Raw genomic sequence first — 18,540 nt, forward strand, 5'->3', positions numbered from 1 at the left:
TCAGTAAGCTCCTGCTTTAAAAAAAAATCAGACCTGTCTGAAGTGAGTGGTGCAACAGCGCTCCCTGTTGGTACCCTAAACAGTATACATACATACATACATACATAGAGTAGAAACTGAAGTGTGGGTGTCGTGGACCACACAGTACACTAGTGAAGTAGTTCAAGTAGTAAACCAACAACTTAGTCTCGCACCCAGCACCACCGACAAACAGCATAGCCTAAATAGCCACTAGCCAGCCTAATTACTAACAGAACAAACCACTTGATTTCTTAACGAGACAAACTGAATCGCGGCCAATTAAGCACACAAGATCTGCGAACCTCGCATGGCAAACTATAAATCCCTCCCATCTCAGTCTCCCAGTCATTGCAAACCATTCAGCCGTCCACCTCTGCAGTAGTCTGCACCTCAGTTCATTCATCTCTGCCGAAACCTCAGGGTAAGTATCCGTGAGCCGTCTAGCCGAGGAAAATATAACAGTGGGTTTGTTGTTGGACATGTTAGCAGCCAGCGAGTACTCTGTGAATCTCTTGTCACCCACCATTCACTCACTAGTTCTTGAGCACTCGCAGTAGCCTGACCACTGACCAGTTCGTTTTGGGATGTACTCTGGAGCCTTGTTTTTAAGACCTTGTGTTGGTGGTGCTATGGTAGCACAAACATTTAGACTCTAGGTTTTTTTTCGATTCTGACGAGATTCGTCAGAATCGAAAAAAACCTACGAGAGTCTAAATGTTTGGGCTAGTGCTATGGTACCATGAAGTTCATGCAAAGTGACATTGGATGAGTGCTCCTGCTAGAGTCCTCAATGTATGATCCAGTAAACAAATATTGTCCTTTTGGTTGACATTTTTGATTACTCTACTCTACTTATTTTATCACTGGAAAGATTTGCCTCTAAAATGGAACCTATAGGTAAGCTACTGTAGGTAAATTCCTCTTTTCTTGTGGTAACATTGTCACCCACTTTAACTGTGAAGCTGTTGATTGGCCTTAATTGCAGAGGTTTTGGACCCAAAGATAATGGATTCAGTTTTACCCAGGTGTGGTGATAGTTTACCAAGTATTAGTTTGCACCACCTCACACACTAACTTAGTGAGGTGGTGCAACTGGCTTCAGGAAAACTACTAGGAAACTATAGTTTTAGTCTTGAATTAAATTCCTTTTCTTTTTTAAAAATCATTTTTAGTTGTCATCTGAAATGTTTTAATTTTAGTTTGGTTTTAGATTCATATAATGAATATGATTTTAGTCACCTTTACAGCAAAGTACAGCTTGTAAGAACCAGGCATTTGTGGCATGAGCAACACAGCTACCCGTGTGGGTAGCCGTAGCGCCACTCAAAAAAAAATGAGCTAATGTATCAGCCAAGTTGATCCCACAAAATATGTTCCATTGGGTTGATCTGTCTGGACTCACAGCAGGCCATTCTCCACTCCCACATTTGGATGTACTCTGTGGGGGAGAGCATTGTCATCCTGGAGGATGGTCTCAGATTCTGAAAATATGGGATCGCCACTGGCTGCAGAATCTCACCCTATATCTCTCACTGCATTGAGGTTTCGAATGAGCCTTCACACCTGCCAAACGAAGCGCACTTTGCGACAATACGCAGCAGGATTTGTTTTAATCGCAGTATAGCATGCTGGTGTGAATGTGACCTAAAATTGTAAATGCAGCTTTGCCCTCTATGCCCTCAGTACCCGCATAGCTGGTGTCCTTTAAAACAGGCCTGAAAATCCACCTTTCAGCAGGCCAAAGGGAGAGGAAATTATTGCTCCTTCAACCAGACCGTTTTAAGTTGCTTGATTCAGTATTATATTTCATTTTATCAGACTTCCCTTCATATCATGTGCTCCAGCAGCGTATATAGAAAAGGACTTGTGTTTTTGTTGTGTTTTAGGTGGGTGAGGAGTATATACGAGCTGTGCTGTCAGTGACACATTCAGGATGGATACTTGTGGAGTTTTTTTACTGTTGCTCTTCTGTGTGTGCGCGGCTGGAACTGTCCTGCACCTGGACCCTGGAACTGATCTGCACTTGGAGTTGCGCATCGGACACCGCGACGGCGGTAAGGTTAAAGGTATCAAGTGTCTCTCTCTAATCTCAAACACTTTGTACGTCCACTATCAATGAGTCGGATGGCGACCCGAAGTGCAGTGGCGGCCCAAGCTGAGCACCAAAGGGTTGGGCCCATTGCTACTACAGATTTTGTCAAATGCACACAAAGTGGTCACGTCATCTCTGGGGTCATGTGATCAAGATGTTTTTATTTAATACGATAATGTATTTTTCAGAATGCAAGAATGGCAGTAAGGAGGTGGGAGAGGCTGATCAACACGTCCTCATCAATAATGACATAATTTCAATGAAGACCAACCAACATCATGCAGGTTAGTGTGTTGTATATCGATCTCTTTCATGCCTACCGGCATGCCGTGTGTGACTGTCCGCATCCCAAGTCCCGACACTCTCCATTTCTGTTAGAGGCGTAATAAAAACATAATTTATACACCCAATGATAATAGACTCTTCACAGAGAACATTAAATTCTAAAAATCGCTTCAGAATTGGCTGAGACTGGCCCGAGTTAAACTACCTGTGTCCTACAACGATTTCTTTTCAACTATGTGGCGAGTCCCGCACCGGAAATGGCAGAGCTACAAGTCTTTTGTCCACAATGTGTTGTGAGCTTGTAGATCTGCTATTTTCGACACAGGACGCTGCCATTCAACAAAAGATAAATTAGGCTGACGAAACGGAGAAGAATTGCCCCTGCATTTACATGGACCAAGGCGATTATTTGGACGAGGCGTTTAATACGTAAAATGGTGTCAGACCCCTGGTGGTTATTCGGTAGTGGGTTGCTATTTCTTTTTTGCATGAGGTTCAAATCAAAAAATACAAATCAAAGTAGTCAAATCATATTAGTCTACTATTCTATTAAGACTAATTGAGGTCAGGCCTACTGGATGGTTAACGATTGGTTTTCCTTCCTGCAGATTGTAACATGGCCAATGATCTAGACCAGCTGCAGACCAGCTACAACATCCTGAATGAACAGAAAAAGCAGCTTCAGACCAGTTTTGACCAGTTGCAGACCAGCCATGATAACCTGACTGAACACAATGATAATTTACAGTCCAGCTATAATCAGATACAGTCCAGGTTTGAGCAACTACAGTCAAGATATAATAACATAACTGAGCAGAAAGATCTGCTTCATACCGGTTTTGACCAGTTACGGCACAGCTACAAAAACCTGACTGGACACAATGACAACTTACAGTCTAGTTTTGAGCAGCTACAGTCCAGTTTTGAGCAGCTACAGTCCAGATATAACCACGTAACTGAACAGAATAACCAGATCCAGTTGGCTTTACAGAGCAGCCATGACAACCTGGAGGAACAGAGAGAGCTGTTGCAGAACAGTTTTGACCGGTTACAGAGCAGCCATATCAACCTGACTGAAGGGAGGGACCAGATACAGTCCAGTCTTGAACAGCTTCAATTCAGCCACAACAACCTGACTGAACACAGTGATTACTTGCAGGCCAGATATAATCAGATAAAGTCGAGTTTTGAGCATCTACAGTCCGGATATAATAACATAACTGAACAGAAAGGGCAGCTTCAGAGCACTTTTGACCAGTTACAGATCATCCGTAACAACCTGACTGAAGAGATTGAGCAGATACAGTCCAGTTTTAACCAGTTACAGATAAGCCACCACAACCTGAGCGAAGAGAAGAACCAGATACAGTCCCGTTTGGACAAGCTAATTGAAATCGCAGAGGAAGCAAAGAGTCGCCGCTGTGGTCAGTGGGACATCATCATTTTTATATCCTGATGTTCAACATTCATCATTAATCTGAGCAAATGGGGGGGGGGGAAAGGGTAAAGTGGCTAACTTGATTATTTTTGTTATTAGAATTGCCTGGATGGAGCTTAGATGGCGGTGTGTGTTATTACATCTCTTTTGTTCGGAATACCTGGGAGGGCAGCAGAAATGAATGCAGACACAGACTCTCGGACCTGATCATCATGAACAGCACAGAAAAAAAGGTGTGTATTATATTAAAGTCTAACTCATGTTTTTATGATTAGGTGATGTAATGGTGACAAAATAAACATTAAATTCTCTTTATTGTTAATGGCATTTAATGTTTGTTAGGGACAAGATGATGTACATTTTCCTTTCATTGTCAATGGTGTTTTTAAAACAAACATTGAACTAAAAACGAACATTAAACCTGTATATAGGAGGGGCTAGTGCCCCTCAAAAATCTGGAATTTATTTTATGAGAAATTATTTTAAGCAATCTGTCATTCTGTATGAAAGAATATCAATTCAATATAACTATGGTTCAGTATGTTATTGTAAAGTAGCCCTGCCTGAAGCTCTTACATTCCCTCTTTGTGGAGCGGATAACATTTGGTTAATCAAACGGGAGACCCGGGTTCAAATCCTGTGTTATAGTTGCAACCTCTCTGTCTGGAGAAGCCATGAGACTTACCTGATTGTAGTTTTTTTTTGTAACTTAATTTTTATTTGCAGAAAAACATAGAATTGCAGGCACACTGTAAGGGTTCTTGTTCATCATTAGCAACTTTAAACAGCAACCTAGATATTCCAGTCCATTCATGAATGTCCATTATTATCATCAGTGTCGACCTGTTGAAATCTATACTCAGTCCATTTCTCCCATCTTCTGTGAATATATCCTCTTGCAATCTCAATGTATGTTAATTTCTTCATTACAAATCTTTTAATTAGACTATTTAAACCATTAATATTTAACGACATCTCCCTTAAATCGTTACGTTGCATCTTGGGTTTTCTTTCCCCTCATTTGTATCCCCCTCACACTGCAAATACAACAATCACAACTTTACAAAACAAGACGAATAAAAAAAAGACTCCCAAAACAAAAGGGGCTCCTTCCCCTTGCCCCAAACCCCTGTTGGTGGGAGAGGGGTATAGCCTCCACTAGTTGGAGGGCCCCTCTCTAGCGATAGAAAGGTCCTACAAGGATCTTTCCATCCTACTAGAAAAAGTCCAACATAATCAACATTCACTCACAAACCCTTACCCCCGTCAAGACAATTTGTATTTAAAACGAGAAGTATTTTATTTGGTTATCTTATTTTCGGAACTCCTGCAGTCTCTGCTTCGCTCGCCTCAGAGCCCTGGCTCGATTTTCTGGCGAGAGCACGTCACTCCCCCCCCCATCTCCAGTCCCTCCTTCCTTCCAGCGCGTTGCCACTGTGAAGCTGCCGCTCCTCTAATTCTTTCCTCCACCGTGGCCTCTGGCTCCCTCACCTGGACATCCAATCCTCTCGTTCTCATGTCTCGGGCTGCTTCCAGTGCGTTGTCATATACCTTCGGTCCATTCTCCCATCGTATCTTCATTTTCGTGAAGGGCGTCGAGAATCCCACTCCGTTTTGCTTTAACACTTTTTTGATTTCGGCATAAGATTTTCGTTTCATAAGCACATCCACTGGATAATCATAGTCGAAGGATAGCTTCTTTCCATCCAGTTTAATGTCCGCCTTCCAGGCTTCTTTAAGTATCTTCTCTTTGGTCTCGGACTGTAGGAAGTTAACCACGATGGACCTCGGATTGGCTCCTTCTGGGGGCTTCTGTATGGTCGCACGATAACAGCTTTGTATTTCAAGATCTGTATGCTCAGACAACTTGAGCTCTCGTTGTAACAATTTCTTCACAAAGTCAGTCACATTGTTGTCTTCAGTTGCACATTCTGCCACGTTGAATATACGGATGTTGTTTTTACGTGACTTGGCCTCTAAATCTGTTATCTTTGATTGCATTCTTTTGTGTTGGTTCAGAAGCAACAAAATCGCGTCCTTGGCTTCCGCGTTCCATGCCTCCGTTTCTGTTATTCGGTCTTGCATCTCTCTCACCTCTTTCTGTTGTTCTTGTACTTCCTTGTTGATCGCTTCGAGTTTGGTATTTATATCTAATTTGAAGTTTGTAAACTCCTGTCGCATGTCTCTTTTAAACTCTTCTTTGAATTTTGAAAAAATGTCCGTAATCTCTTTCTTTAGTTCTGTCATTTCTTTGGTGATAAAATCCTTCATCCCATGGAGTAGGTCTCCAGCGAGGTCTCGGTGTGGCGTGCCCTCGCCATGCTGCTCTCCTTCCAACTTCTTATCGTCGCGGTCCGTTGTCTTTTCCGACTGCATTTTGTTCTTTGTACTTCTCGTTTTCCTCCCCCCGCTCATATCTCTTTTATCACGTCTTTGAATTTGTTTTATACTTGTATTATTCGGGGGTTAAACTTATATACACGGGAGCTGCGGGTTTATGCTGCCATCTTACTCAGCTGCCTACCGGAAGTCTCCACCTGATTGTAGTTTTAAGTAACCAGCTGCTTTTCTGTTCAGGAACTTGTTGACAGAGTTTCTCCCAGCAACTATCCAATGTGGATTGGTTTGTCTGACAAAAAGAACGAAGGGGACTATACGTGGGTGGATGAAACGCCACTGGCCACGTCACCAACGTAAGACTTTACCTTAAACAAAATAATGAGCTGACGGTGAGTCGGACAGACAGTTGGTCAGACAGACAGACAGACCGACAGTTGGTTAGACAGACCGACCGAGCAGACACGCACCCACGGAAACAAATATAACTGGGTTGACCGTTCATGGGCACCTGAAGGATACACATGGCACCTTCTCCGCCACACAGACAAACTGCCTATAACGGCTGAAACAGAGCACTATTTGGCAACATGGCCCAGGCTTCCGAATCTTAGTATGGCAAATTTACATTGATACCCAAGTTGTTATGATTCCAAATACTTAGAGTATATCTTGGAATGTGTGGTCCATGTACAAATCAAAGACACAGCCCACCTCCAGAATCAGGACCTCCTTGTGACAGCTTTCAATAAAACATTAGGTGTATTTAGGATGTTAGCAAAGACATTGCATGCACAACTAAACCACACACACTTTGCCACTCACTTTATGCATGTGCAATTGTGCATACCCTCTATGTTCATATAGTAACATGCCCCAAATTTACTCCAGGGTTTAAGACTAAGAGGTTAAAAAACTAAGCATTTAGAGGAAAAATAAATCATTGTTGTAACGTAAATGTAATGAATGAAATGTTCTTCACTTTTACAGGTTCTGGTTCCCTGGTCAGCCTCATAACTATGGAGAGGAAGAGGAAGACTGTGTTTACTATTTTCATGGACAGTCTGGTCATGGATGGCTTGACCGTCCATGTACTGGAAGATGGTATTTCATGTGTGAGAAATGATTATGCAGTGAAAACATCATTGCCACAATGTATCAGTCGTGTGTTAATAATACCATGTTTCATTTTTAAATCAACACACTTTGGAGTGTAATGGAGGTTTACTGTTTCACATGATGTGTACAATAAATATTATTGAAACATGTAATGTCACATCATTGGTTCTCAAAATAGGGTTTCCACGGGGTCCCTAGCCAAATAAGTTAACTCAGCATAACTTTAACTTTAGATTTTATGTTGGCCTATTCAAAATGGCAGATGACCAAAAGTCCTTGTTCAGTTCTAACTAGCGCACTTGTCAGCCCTGGGGTGTACAAGATCTGCAAGCTATACAGAAATTCTCTTGTGGAAAAAAGACAATCATTTGTTTTATGTGACTTGTAGGATATGGATGAGTTCAAGGCTTACTAAAGCTTGTATAGGGTTTGTATAGTAACAAAGTAAATGCAGTCCAGGGACCCTCAGGGTTCCTTGAGGGCAGTTCCAAATGGACCCTTAGCAGGTCTGGGAGTGTACAAATGGACCCTTACAGGTCCATTTGGTACGCACTGAGGCTCCTCTTCCATTGGGGTTGAACCGGCTCAGTTCCTTTTTCACGCCTAATTTTGAACCTGTTCGGACTTCGGAGTGGTACCACTGAAAATAGATTGGTTCGGATCCCTAAAAGTTGGTTCGGAACTGGAACCAAAGAAATACTTGTTTTCTCTTGCCTTGAACTGGGAACCAAGTTCCCACCTTTCCTTTTTTTTAAGAAGGGAAAGGTGAAACTGACCTGCCATTGACAAATCTGACGATTGAATTTCCCCTGTTAAATCGGTTATATTGAACACATTGCTGGCCAGGCCTGGAATCGATCATGGGGCAACTGGGGACTCGTTGTCCTGCTAATTACAATGGTGCTCACGGCTGGTTCCGCGACGGCACCAAGGATCTAGAACGGAGACAGTTCTTGAACCAAAGTTCTTTTGATCGAAAAGAGGTTATAAAAAAAGGGTTAGGGTTAGCATTTGAGAAGCACTGGTATAACTCATGTTATATCGCTATTGAGGATATACTGTGAAAGTTCTTGTGCAGTTCTAACTAGTGCCATAGAGCGTACACGGTTTGCAAGCTATACAGAAATTCTTCCAGAACCATCTCTTGTGTTTGAAAAAAGAAAAGTCAACTAATATGTACCGGTACATTTAAATCTCATATAAATAAATGATTTGGTACCAAGGAATTGCATTCAGGAGATCACAGTACATGCATCTCGCTCTCTTTCTCTCTCTCGCTTGTTTTCATATAAGTGACCGTCTGTGTGTGGTGCTCGTGTGTTGTTGATATTAAGCTTAAATATGATGCCGACAATGCTTGTATGTAACTTTTGTATTCATCCTTTAATAATATAAAATAAAGCTTTTACATGAATATTTCATTGGCCTCACAGAACATCATTTTTCACGAATGTCTCAAACTATGTATTTAATATTAGATGTATTATACAGCCACTAGGTCACATGGGACTTCTTCACAGGAACGTGCCAGTTGGGGAAGGTATGACTAGAGGTGACCAGTGTTGCCAGATTTTGCAAGTGAAACAAGCAGCCAGGTCTATGAAAACAAGCCCCAAAGAAGCGACTAGGCCGTGTTTTAACACTTCACACAGTATTTTATAAAACAAAAAAATCACACCTGTGTGAAGTGAGTGGTGCAACTCAGTATGGGGGTCCCTGGAAGTTCCAGACCCACAAGAACGCGGCCAGGGCGTCGGCCTGGTTCCGGCGAGCCGCCCGCGTCCGAAACGGTCGAGAAATGACAGTTACCGTGTGGGGGTCCCCGGAACATCCAGACCCGTCCCCCCCCCGCGTAACCGCGCATCACCAGGCTTTCCACCTCAGAGGAAAGCCTGGTCTGTGTTACAAAAGTGCCGTGTGAACCGGTCTGGGGCGGATGATATCTTTAGGTCATGTTGTAGTATTGTTTTGTAGTCATCATCCGGAACTTCCTTTTCCCTCAAAACGGAAGAATAACAATAAAAGCTATCGTAGCCTGCAGCTTTTATTGAGAAAAATCGCTTTCAGGGAAAAGGAAGTTCCGGATGATTGTTGACTACAAAACAATACTACAACATGGCATAGCGATATCATCCGCTCCCGACCGGATCATAAACCCGAAAAGGAATGCTGCCCAGGCTAGCTGACGCAAGGTTAAGCAATATGTACTACAGTACACGCTTCTTTACAGAAAAACAGACCCCAAGTCGGCGTCACTTATGATAGGCAGACATGGCAACACTGGCTGTGACACCTGAATCTGCATGGGGATTATTAATTATGGTGATTTGAATCAGCAGTGTGGAGGGAGATCTAGTACTAGACTATCTGATTTCTGTCAGGTTGTTAGCCCACATTAGGCTACTGTTGACTGATGATGATCCCACAAATGAATTCAAAATGAGTGACAACAGGAAGTGATGTCGATGCCCATATTGCCATAAATTGCAAAATTGCCCCCACTGGCCCTCTCCTCAGTAAGCTCCTGCTTTAAAAAAATCTGACCTGTCTGAAGTGAGTGGTGCAACAGCGCTCCCTGTTGGTACCCTAAACAGTATACATACATACATACATACATACATATAGAGTAGAAACTGAAGTGGGGGTGTCGTTAGCTCTGGTCCATAGCCTTCTACTGCTTCTACGATTCTGCCCTGCAGTAGGGCAGAATCGTAGAAGCAGTAGAAGGCTATGGACCAGAGCTAGGGTGTTGTGGACCACACAGTACACTAGTGAAGTAGTAAACCAACAACTTTTAGTCTCGCACCCAGCACCACCGTCACAGAGTGTGGCAGAGCAGAGGAAGAGTCTACGCTACACAGGCAGCTTGTGGTAGAAACCATATGTAGCCAGGCAGAGTTGAGCCTCAGGGGCCACCATACAATGCCTGCACTGGCACTTCCTCATTGTCAATCAGAGTGAGTATTTAAAGGCCCTGTAGCCAGTCTACCAAACATAGGCGCTTGTTGTTGCTGGCCTGGCTGTGGGTCTTCCGACTTGGGTCTCATTGTTTTGTGTTCTTATCTTTCCCTGACTCGGTGAGCAACATTGCTGCATGGTTATTTTTGATGAATTTTATTAAGTAGTATTTTAATCATTATTTTGTTACTCCCAGGTTGATGTCATGTGTCCCGAGTTTTACCCAGGTGTGGTGATCGTTTACTAAGTATTGGTTTGCACCACCTCACACACTAAGTTCAAACTTGGCCTATAGTTATAACTAGGTTTGAACTAGTTTGAATTTAGTGAGGTGGTGCAACTGGCTTCAGGAAAACTACTAGTTGTCATCTGAAATGTTTTAATTTTAGTCTAGTTTTAGATTCATATAATGAATATGATTTTAGTCACCTTTACAGCAAAGTACAGCTTGTAAGAACCAGGCATTCGTGGCATGAGCAACACGGCTACCCGTGTGGGTAGCGCCACTCAAACAAATTGAGCTAATGTGTCAGTACAGCACGCCCAAGTTGATCCCACAAAATATGTTCCATTGGGTTGATCTGTCTGGACTCACAGCAGGCCATTCTCCACTCCCAAATGTGGACGTACTCTGTGGGGGAGAGCATTGTCATCCTGGAGGATGGTCTCAGATTCTGAAAATATGGGATCGCCACTGGCTGCAGAATCTCACCCTATATCTCTCACTGCATTGAGATTGCCTTCAATGATGACAAGTTCTGTCTTGCCTGTGAGAGATATCGCCCCATACCACACCAAGCGGTTGTGGCTGTGTACAAAAGTGCTCTCAGGACTCTAGCTGGAGCCCTAATTCAGCCCTCCTTTGACTATGCTTGCACACCACCTCTGGTTCTCAAACATCTTAATGTCACTACAGACTAATAGTTAGGGGATATTAATACAATCTGGGAATACATTCCTTACCAAGAATTTTCTTCACCAATGTGTTTGTTAGGGGGTCTACTAACATATCCCACAAGTCCCAGGGGAATTTGACAGCTGCTGAAAGTTGGGGTACCATCAACAACCAGGGCAGGGCCTACTGTATAAGGCAAAAATGTGACATGTCAAACTAGGGGGTTGTCATGATTCTGAATCCCTTCCAAGTATTAGTTTTGCACGAAAAACACTCCTTGGGCTAAAAATGGCCATAGCCGTCATCACAAATGTGATGAGGTCACATTTGCACAAGGAGTGTTTTTCATGCAAAACTAATGCTTGGAATCAATGGTTTCAGAATCATGAAAACCTCCTAGTTTGACATGTCACATGCTACTTGAAGCATAATAAAATGTAGAACATTTTGACCCCAACTTTCAGCAGCTGTCAAACATTCTCCCAGGGTGGTTGAATAGAAACTAATGTGGGTGTTAGTAGACACCTTTACAAACACATTGGTGAAGGAAATTCTTGGTAAGAAATGTATTCCCAGATTTTACATTTTTCTGATAATATTCCCTGACTATAGGCTCCAAACCTCCCAAAACAAACTTCGACTACTTCTCAAGTTCTCGGCCTAGGTCCCATGACTCATCTTTTTGCAACCCATTGTGATAGTCTAGGACAGGTTTGCTCCGGGTAGAAAACTGAGTTAAGCAATTGGGATTGACATTTAAGGTCGCATTTGCACCTCTACTTCGGTAGACTTTATGTGACTGAGCGGAGAAGTTGCATCATTCTTGCATATTTAATTTGCTGCATTTGCCTTCACACAATGGCTGTGTCAATGGTCTGTACTACGAGCGCAGCTCTTTGACATGCAACATTGTGCAAATGTGCGATGGAACCGCCTCCATTCTCTTGCTATATATCTTGTACACTGCATTGTGTAACCTTCACCATATTTGATATGATCGTCTGGTCATATTGCAATAAGGGCTTCTATCTTCATTAGGTCACGTCTGTCCACGGGTCATCTTTACGCGTCGCTGCGTAATAAATTAATAATGCCGCATCTCCTTCCTTTTGGTATGCCAAATACCAAGTTATTCGTCCCACAATGGCACATTCATCCCCTATATTTGATGCCTTGCATTCACACCTGTGGTGATCCGCACTCTGCTGCGCTTTGAATTGAAACCCCTGTTTTTTTGGCAAAGTAGACTGCGCTTCTTTGATGCGCGTTAGGTTTCGAATGAGTCTTCACACCTGCCAAACGAAGCGCACTTTGCGACAATACGCAGCAGGATTTGTTTTAATCGCAGTATAGCATGCTGGTGTGAATGTGACCTAAAATTGTAAATGCAGCTTTGCCCTCAGTACCCGCAGGGCCGGATTAACACCTCTGAGGGCCCCTGGGCACTGAAGCTCGAAGGGCCCCCCCTTTGCGCGCGCAACATTTTTGCTGTTTTGGAGCTGTTTTGGGGCAGTTTTATGCCGTTATATTGGCCTATTTCCGGTCACCTACCCCCCCCCCCCCCCCCCCAGAGTGACAGCCAATCTAGCGCATTGTTGCTGCTTTACACACAATTGCACTTTTTAGCTGCCCTTCTCACCAACAATAAAACACTAATCTTTTTAGACACCATTTATTTCATTCGGATTAGCAAGGAATTTTTCTGTGGAGCTAAAAAAAAATCAAAACTTTTTTTTTTTTTTTTTTTTTTTTGAGGGACCCCTGGTGCCCAAGGGCCCCTGGGCACGTGCCCAAAGTGCCCATATGGTAGATCCGGCCCTGAGTACCCGCATACCTGGTGTCCTTTAAAACAGGCCTGAAAATCCACCTTTCAGCAGGCCAAAGGGAGAGGAAATTATTGCTCCTTCAACCAGACCGTTTTAAGTTGCTTGATTCAGTATTATATTTCATTTTATCAGACTTCCCTTCATATCATGTGCTCTAGCAGCGTATATAGAAAAGGACTTGTGTTTTTGTTGTGTTTTAGGTGGGTGAAGAGTATATACGAGCTGTGCTGTCAGTGACACATTCAGGATGGATACTTGTGGAGTTTTTTTTTACTGTTGCTCTTCTGTGTGTGCGTGGCTGGAACTGTCCTGCACCTGGACTCTGGAACTGATCTGCACTTGGAGTTGCGCATCGGACACCGCGACGGCGGTAAGGTTAAAGGTATCAAGTGTCTCTCTCTAATCTCAAACACTTTGTACGTCCACTATCAATGAGTCGGATGGCGACCCGAAGTGCAGTGGCGGCCCAAGCTGAGCGCCAAAGGGTTGGGCCCATTGCTACTACAGATTTTGTCAAATGCACACAAAGTGGTCACGTCATCTCTGGGGTCATGTGATCAAGATGTTTTTATTTAATACGATAATGTATTTTTCAGAATGCAAGAATGGCAGTAAGGAGGTGGGAGAGGCTGATCAACACGTCCTCATCAATAATGACATAATTTCAATGAAGACCAACCAACATCATGCAGGTTATAGTGTGTTGTATATCGATCTCTTTTGTGTGTGTGTGTGTGTGTGTGTGTGTGTGTGTGTGTGTGTGCACTCCATTTTTGTTTGATAGAGGCGTGAGAAAAACATAATTTATACACCCAATGATAATAGACTCTTCACAGAGAACATTAAATTCAAAAAATCGCTTCAGAATTGGCTGAGACTGGCCCGAGTTAATTAAACTACCTGTGTCCTACAACGATTTCTTTTCAACTATGTGGCGAGTCCCGCACCGGAAATGGCAGAGCTACAAGTCTTTTGTCCACAACGTGTTGTGAGCTTGTAGATCTGCTATTTTCGGCACAGGACGCTGCCATTCAACAAAAGATAAATTAGGCTGACGAAACAGAGAAGAATTGCCCCTGCATTTACATGGACCGGGGCGATTATTTGGACGAGGCGTTTAATACGTAAAATGGTGTCAGACCCCTGGCGGTTATTCGGTAGTGGGTTGCTATTTCTTTTTTGCATGAATCAAAAAATACAAATCAAAGTAGTCAAATCACATTAGTCTACTATTCTATTAAGACTAATTGAGGTCAGGCCTACTGGATGGTTAATGATTGGTTTTCCTTCCTGCAGATTGTAACATGGCCAATGATCTAGACCAGCTGCAGACCAGCTACAACATCCTGAATGAACAGAAAAAGCAGCTTCAGACCAGTTTTGACCAGTTGCAGACCAGCCATAATAACCTGACTGAACACAATGATAACTTACAGTCCAGCTATAATCAGATACAGTCCAGGTTTGAGCAACTACAGTCAAGATATAATAACATAACTGAGCAGAAAGATCTGCTTCATACCGGTTTTGACCAGTTACGGCACAGCTACAAAAACCTGACTGGACACAATGACAACTTACAGTCTAGTTTTGAGCAGCTACAGTCCAGTTTTGAGCAGCTACAGTCCAGATATAACCACGTAACTGAACAGAATAACCAGATCCAGTTGGCTTTACAGAGCAGCCATGACAACCTGGAGGAACAGAGAGAGCTGTTTCAGAACAGTTTTGACCGGTTACAGAGCAGCCATATCAACCTGACTGAAGGGAGGGACCAGATACAGTCCAGTTTTGAACAGCTTCAATTCAGCCACAACAACCTGACTGAACACAGTGATTACTTGCAGGCCAGATATAATCAGATAAAGTCGAGTTTTGAGCATCTACAGTCCCGATATAATAACATAACTGAACAGAAAGGGCAGCTTCAGAGCACTTTTGACCAGTTACAGATCATCCGTAACAACCTGAATGAAGAGATTGAGTAGATACAGTCCAGTTTTAACCAGTTACAGATCAACCACCGCAACCTGAGCGAAGAGAAGAACCAGATACAGTCCCGTTTGGACAAGCTAATTGAAATCACAGAGGAAGCAAAGAGTCGCCGCTGTGGTCAGTGGGACATCACTGTTTTTTTTAAATTCATTTTTATATCCTGATCATCATTAATCTGAGTAAATGGGGGGGGAAAAAGGTAAAGTGGCTAACTTGATTATTTTTGTTATTAGAATTGCCTGGATGGAGATTAGATGGCGATGTGTGTTGTTACATCTCTTTTGTTCGTAATACCTGGGAGGGCAGCAGAAATGAATGCAGAGCCAGACTCTCGGACCTGATCATCATGAACAGCACAGAAAAAAAGGTGTGTATTATATTAAAGTCTAACTCATGTTTCTATGATTAGGTGATGTAATGGTGACAAAATAAACATTAAATTCTCTTTATTGTTAATGGCATTTAATGTTTGTTGGGGACAAGATGATGTACATTTTCCCTTCATTGTCAATGGCGTTTTTAAAACAAACATTGAACTAAAAACGAGCATTAAACCTGTATATAGGAGGGGCTAGTGCCCCTCAAAAATCTGGAACTTATTTCATGAGTAAAATTATTTTAAGCAATCTGTCATTCTGTATGAAAGAATATCAATTCAATATAACTATGGTTCAGTATGTTATTGTAAAGTAGCCCTGCCTGAAGCTCTTACATTCCCTCTTTGTGGAGCGGATAACATTTGGTTAATCAAACGGGAGACCCGGGTTCAAATCCTGTGTTATAGTTGCAACCTCTCTGTCTGGAGAAGCCATGAGACTTACCTGATTGTAGTTTTAAGTAACCAGCTGCTTTTCTGTTCAGGAACTTGTTGACAGAGTTTCTCCCAGCAACTATCCAATGTGGATTGGTTTGTCTGACAGAAAGCACGAAGGGGACTATACGTGGGTGGATGAAACACCACTGGCCACAGAACCAACGTAAGACTATACCTTTAAAAAATAATAATGAGCAGACAGTGAGTCGGACAGACAGTTGGTTAGACAGACAGACCGACCGAGCAGGCAGACACACGCACGGAAACAAATATAACGGGGTTGACCGTTATTGCTGAAACAGAGCAGTATTTGGCAACATGGCCCAGGCTTCTGAATCTTAGTATGGCAAATTTACATTGATACCCAAGTTGTTATGATTCCAAATACTTGGAATGTGTGGTCAAATCCAAGACACAGCCCACCTCCAGAATCAGGACCTCCTTGTGACTGCTTTCAATAAAACAACATTAGGTGTATTTAGGATGTTAGCAAAGACATCGCATGCACAACTAAACCACACACACTTTGCCACTCACTTTATGCATGTGCAATTGTGCATACCCTCTATATGTTCGTATAGTAACATGCCCCAAATTGACTACAGGGTTTAAGACAAAGAGGTTAAAAAACTAAGCATTTAAAGGAAAAATAAATCATTGTTGTAAAGTAAATGTATTGTAATGAATGGAATGTTCTTCACTTCTACAGGTTCTGGTTCCCTGGTCAGCCTCATAACTATTTCGGAGGAGAGGAAGACTGTGTTTACTATTATCATGGACGGTCTGGTCATGGATGGCTTGACCGTCCATGTACTGGAAGATGGTATTTCATGTGTGAAATGATTATGCAGTGAAAACATCATTGCCACAATGTATCAGTCGTGTGTTAATAATACCATGTTTCATTTTTAAATCAACACAGTTTGGAGTGTAATGGAGGTTTACTGTTTCAAATGATGTGTACAATAAATCAATCATTATTGAAACATGTATTATGTTACATCATTGGTTCTCAAAATAGGGTCCAGTGACCCCCAATGGGTCCTTGGAGGGGGTTCCACAGGGTCCCTAGCCAAATAAGTTAACACAGCATAACTTTAACATTTTATTTTATGTTGGCCTATTCAAAATGGCAGACGACCAAAAGTCCTTGTTCAGTTCTAACTAGCGCACTTGTCAGCCCTGGGGTGTACAAGATCGGCAAGCTATACAGAAATTCTCTTGTGGGAAAAAAGACAATCATTTGTTTTATGTGACTTGTAGGATATGGATGAGTTCAAGGCTTACTAAAGCTTGTATAGGGTTTGTATAGTAACAAATTAAATGCAGTCCAGGGTTCCTTGAGGGCAGTTCCAAATGGACCCTTAGCAGGTCTGGAACTGAGAGTGTACAAATGGACCCTTACAGGTCCATTTGGTTCCATTTTGTACGCACTGAGGCTCCTCTTCCATTGGGGTTCCTTTTTCACGCCTAATTTTGAACCAGTTCGGACTTCGGAGTGGTACCACTGAAAATAGATTGGTTCGGAACTGGAACCAAAGAAATACTTGTGTTCTCTTGCCTTGAACTGGGAACCAAGTTCCCACATTTCCTTTTTTTTTAAGAAGGGAAAGGTGACGATTGAATTTCCCCTGTTAAATCGGTTATATTGAACACATTGCTGGCCAGGCCTGGAATCGATCATGGGGCAACTGGGGACTCGTTGTCCTGCTAATTACAATGGTGCTTTTTTTTCTTCTTTTTTTTTGGAAACTCAAGCCCGCTCACAGCTGGTTCCGCGACGGCTCCAAGGATCTAGAACGGAGACAGTTCTTGAACCAAAGTTATTTTGATCGAAAGAGGTTATAAAAAAGGGTTGGGGTTAGCATTTGAGAAGCACTGGTATAACTCATGTTATATCGCTGTTGAGGATATACTGTGAAAGTTCTTGTGCAGTTCTAACTAGTGCCCTAGAGCGTACACGGTTTGCAAGCTATACAGAAATTCTTCCAGAACCATCTCTTGTGTTTGAAAAAAGAAAAGTCAACTAATATGTACCGGTACATTTAAATCTTATCGTATAAATAAATGATTTGGTACCAAGGAATTGCATTCAGGAGATCAGAGTACATGCATCTCTTTCTCTCTCTCGCTTGTTTTCATATAAGTGACTGTCTGCGTGTGTGGTGCTCTTGTGTGTTGTTGATATTAAGCTTAAATATGATGCCGACAATGCTTGTATGTAACTTTTGTATTCATCCTTTAATAATATAAAATAAAATAAAGCTTTTACATGAATATTTCATTGGCCTCACAGAACATAATTTTTCACAAATGTCTCAAACTATGTATTTAATATTAGATGTATTATACAGCCACTAGGTCACATGGGACTTCTTCACAGGAAGGTGCCAGTTGGGGAAGGTATGACTAGAGGTGACCAGTGTTGCCAGATTTTGCAAGAGAAACAAGCAGCCAGGTCTATGAAAACAAGCCCCAAAGAAGCGACTAGGCCGTGTTTTAACACTTCACACAGTCTATTTTATAAGAAAAAAATCACACCTGTGTGAAGTGAGTGGTGCAACTCCGTATGGGGGTCCCTGGAAGTTCCAGACCCACAGGAACGCGGCCAGGGCGTCGGCCCGGTTACGGCGAGCCGCCCGCGTCCGAAACGGTCGAGAAATGACAGAGTTACCGTGTGGGGGTCCCCGGAACATCCAGACCCCCAGGAACGTGCCCACTGCCCAAGGGGCTGGCCCGGTTCCGAACCGCAACTAGTCA

At 42.6% G+C, this 18,540-nt stretch overlaps 1 protein-coding gene across 5 annotated transcripts; it reads left to right on the forward strand.

Moving 5' to 3' along the window:
• Nucleotides 1–287: 287 nt before the first annotated feature.
• Nucleotides 288–16,766, forward strand: LOC306922414 (uncharacterized protein). Of its 5 annotated transcripts, XR_013789920.1 has the most exons (8): nucleotides 337–482; nucleotides 1,908–2,087; nucleotides 2,302–2,397; nucleotides 3,007–3,822; nucleotides 3,936–4,069; nucleotides 6,414–6,529; nucleotides 7,164–7,366; nucleotides 16,696–16,766. XR_013789920.1 is itself a non-coding variant. In XM_079500002.1 (7 exons), exons 2-7 carry the CDS (start codon nucleotides 1,955–1,957, stop codon nucleotides 7,297–7,299), a joined length of 1,431 nt encoding a protein of 476 aa, XP_079356128.1. In that variant the 5' UTR covers nucleotides 288–442; nucleotides 1,908–1,954; the 3' UTR covers nucleotides 7,300–7,444. The 5 variants fall into 5 exon arrangements, 4 of the variants coding, with proteins under 4 accessions (XP_079356128.1, XP_079356127.1, XP_079356130.1 ...); XM_079500002.1 differs by lacking the exon at nucleotides 16,696–16,766 and having other exon boundaries at nucleotides 288–442; nucleotides 7,164–7,444; XM_079500001.1 differs by lacking the exon at nucleotides 16,696–16,766 and having other exon boundaries at nucleotides 7,164–7,444.
• Nucleotides 16,767–18,540: the final 1,774 nt, after the last annotated feature.

Source organism: Electrona antarctica (genome assembly GCF_951216825.1).
Source record: "Electrona antarctica genome assembly, chromosome: 4".
NCBI classification, from domain to species: Eukaryota; Metazoa; Chordata; class Actinopteri; order Myctophiformes; family Myctophidae; genus Electrona; species Electrona antarctica.

Coding starts and splice junctions, on each gene's coding strand:
- LOC306922414 (XM_079500002.1), top strand. CDS start 1,955: ATGGATACTTGTGGAGTTTTTTTACTGTTGCTCTTCTGTGTGTGCGCG. Junction 2,398..3,006: donor GACCAACCAACATCATGCAG/GTTAGTGTGTTG, acceptor TCCTTCCTGCAG/ATTGTAACATGGCCAATGAT. Junction 3,823..3,935: donor AGCAAAGAGTCGCCGCTGTG/GTCAGTGGGACA, acceptor TTTTGTTATTAG/AATTGCCTGGATGGAGCTTA.